The sequence below is a fragment of the Cynoglossus semilaevis genome, chromosome Z (assembly GCF_000523025.1).
Source record: "Cynoglossus semilaevis isolate Cse_v1.0 chromosome Z, Cse_v1.0, whole genome shotgun sequence".
Taxonomy (NCBI): Eukaryota; Metazoa; Chordata; class Actinopteri; order Pleuronectiformes; family Cynoglossidae; genus Cynoglossus; species Cynoglossus semilaevis.
The window spans coordinates 15,540,689-15,543,427 of NC_024328.1; the positions used below are offsets into that span (position 1 = coordinate 15,540,689).

The 2,739-nt window shown below is 57.9% G+C and overlaps 1 protein-coding gene across 1 annotated transcript in view; it reads left to right on the forward strand.

Moving 5' to 3' along the window:
- The window catches only part of kat6a (K(lysine) acetyltransferase 6A), a 14,771-nt gene that overhangs the window by 9,645 nt on the left and 2,387 nt on the right, over positions 1 to 2,739 (forward strand). The window contains 6 exon segments of the mRNA XM_025053438.1: positions 1 to 128; positions 214 to 415; positions 505 to 1,200; positions 1,304 to 1,553; positions 1,662 to 2,370; positions 2,372 to 2,737. The exon segment at positions 1 to 128 is cut by the window's left edge and continues 12 nt beyond it. Coding sequence (XP_024909206.1) covers positions 1 to 128; positions 214 to 415; positions 505 to 1,200; positions 1,304 to 1,553; positions 1,662 to 2,370; positions 2,372 to 2,737 — 2,351 coding nt within the window.

Below are 2,739 nucleotides of genomic sequence, written 5' to 3' on the forward strand. Positions count from 1 at the left end.
GAGTGCGTGCACCAGCTCCGCGATGAGCAGATTTCCATCCGACACCTCAGCAAACTGACCGGGATCTGTCCGCAGGACATCACCACCACCCTGCACGGGCTGAACATGCTGGAGCGGCGAGGAGACAGGTCGGAACCCAGAGTACATGTAGCAGAGAGTAGAACCCATGCACGAGTTCTGACACTTTTTTTTTCCCTCCGATGTCATAATCAGACTGGTGCTGGTGCGACGAGAGAAGCTGCTGACGAGCCACATCACCTGCCTGAAGGCCCGACCGCGACAACTGGAAGTGGACCCCGAGTGTCTTCGCTGGACCCCCGTCATCGTGACCAACACCGTGGTCTCCGATGCCGACGGAGAGGAGGAAGATGAAGAAGAGGAGGACGAAGGAGCGGAGAAGGATAACCACAAGGAGGTAACGGTAGTCACTTCTACTGTGGAGAAAAAGGAGTTTTGTGGTGAATTGTACGTTCAACATTTCGTTTTGTTTTTGTCTTTCGCCAGAAAAAGACACAAAGTCACAAAGTTCCACCCTCGTCCTGGCACCTGCACCAGGGCAAGAAGAAGGATGAGGACGACGTCGAGAACGAGGAGGAGGAGGAGAGGAAAGCCCTCGCCATGTTTTCTCGCAGCCATAGCCCTCCGTCCCCGCCGCTCCACTGCCAGACGCCGGCCTCGGAGCAACCGCCGTCTCACCCGTCGACCCACAGGGAGCGCAGGCAACACCAACGGCCGTCTAAGAGTTGGCCGTGGGGAAAGGTGAAGGACAGCGCACGCATGGGTCAGCTGCTGAAGATCCAGTCCCCCGAGAACGACGAGGGGCAGGAGGACGAGAGGACGGAGGGAGGCTCCGCCGCCGCCTCCCCACCCTCCCTTTTTTCTCTGGACAGACAAGCCGATTCCACGGTGTTTCATTCACTAGACATGGCCAGACATTCCTCCAGGACCCCCACGCGGCGAGGGCGACCCCCGAGAAAAAAGAGAGGTCCAAAGCCCAGGGTGATTGAGGAGCCAGCTGAGGGGCCGACGCAGCTTCCTTTGGGGCCCAGGCTTGGCGAATTGGCCCCTGTGAGAAAACCCAGCTTCAGCAACAGCAGCGAAGAAGAGGACGACGAAGAAGAGGACGACGAAGAAGAGGACGACAGAAGAACGTGTTCACCACCTGTCCTGACCAAACCTTCGATGGCGCTCAAATGCAAGGTAACCCTTATCTGGAACTTTTTTTTTTCCCCCAGCTCCTGTGACTTGTCTACATCGTAAATATTCAAAATGAAAATGACAACGTCTTTAATCGTTCCCTCAGAAGCCCATCAGGAAACGGCGGTTTCGTCAGCGCAGCCACCCCCACAGCAGCGTGGTGACAGAGACCATCTCTGAGACCACGGAGGTGTTGGACGAGGCCTTCGTAGACTCCGACTCGGAGAGGCCCATGCCCCGGCTGGAGGAGGAGACACCACTGCATTGTTGCCCACCTGCCCGCTCTGGTCTGAGGTTGTTAGACCCAGCTGCCAAAAGGGGGCGACATGTTAGCCCTTCTGATTCCGACGAAGACGGTGAGTGGACCACAGGGGCCACGTCGGACATTGGTATATATGGGCCACAACTGAGGTTTTCAAGACATGTTTTGTCTAAATTCTGTCTCGTCTTTTCTTCTTCTTCAGAGATGACGCCAGTGCTGATGCCGGCTCTGCCTTCGTCTCCGTCGAAGAGCCTGGATGCTAACTGTGAGGCGCCTGTCAAGAAGAAGAAAGGATGGCCCAAGGGGAAAAGCCGCAAGACGCTGCACTGGAAGAAACGTGGCCCCGGTAAACCACCCGGTTCTGGGCTGGGCCAGAGAGGCGCCGCGAACAGTCCCACCATGGGCGAAGACCCGCCACCTCCCAAAATTAAGATCAAGCCCGGACGAAAGCCTCGTAGCTGGTACCTGCAGCAAGCGCAGGCAGAGGTGGCGGCACAGCAGCAGGAGAAGCAGCTTGGACATCCTCACTCGCTCCTGAAGGACGACGTCAGCATGGAGCAGGTCTGCAGGACTGGCACGGACAGAGACAACAAACAGAGGGACCTGTACAAAGACAACTACCTCCCTCAGCTGGTCCAGCACAACGTTCCGAAAAGGCGGGGGAGGCCACCTAAGAACAGAGTCCTCTGCCAGCCGCCACAACCTGCCCCCAAACCTCCTCCCACCTCCGACCAAGAGGAGGAGGACGAGGATGAGGAAGAGGAGGAAGAGGACAACGATAGGGCCTGGGAGGAGGACAAACCCGTGCGTCCGCCGTCCTGCCTCCTGCTCTCTCCTTCGTCCTCCTCTTCGACCTCGGAGCCTAGGGGTCCTCAGGTGCGACCGAAGGACAAGGAGATCAGCGACAGGGAGGGGCTCAGGGAGCAGGCGCAGTGAAGACCACGACGCCGACGACGAAGGCGACGGTCACTTGGAGGAGAAGAGCAGCAACAAAAGCAGCATAAAGAGGAAAAGTCAGGACTCCGACGACGACGACAATGACGTTGACGACCAGCAGGAGGAGCCCGCCTCCCGGGCAAGCTCTCCTCCAGTTAAAGAGGAACCCCAAGGTGGCGAGGCTTTTTTAGACATGGAAAACAACATCGCTAGGGAATATGTGAGCAAGCAGGAGGAGGACGACGAAGACGACGACGAGCCGGAGGAGGTCCAGGAGACCAAAAGCCGGCCTTCCTCCGCTGACCCGGAGCAGGAGAAACGACGGCGCAGAGAGCAGGAGGAGT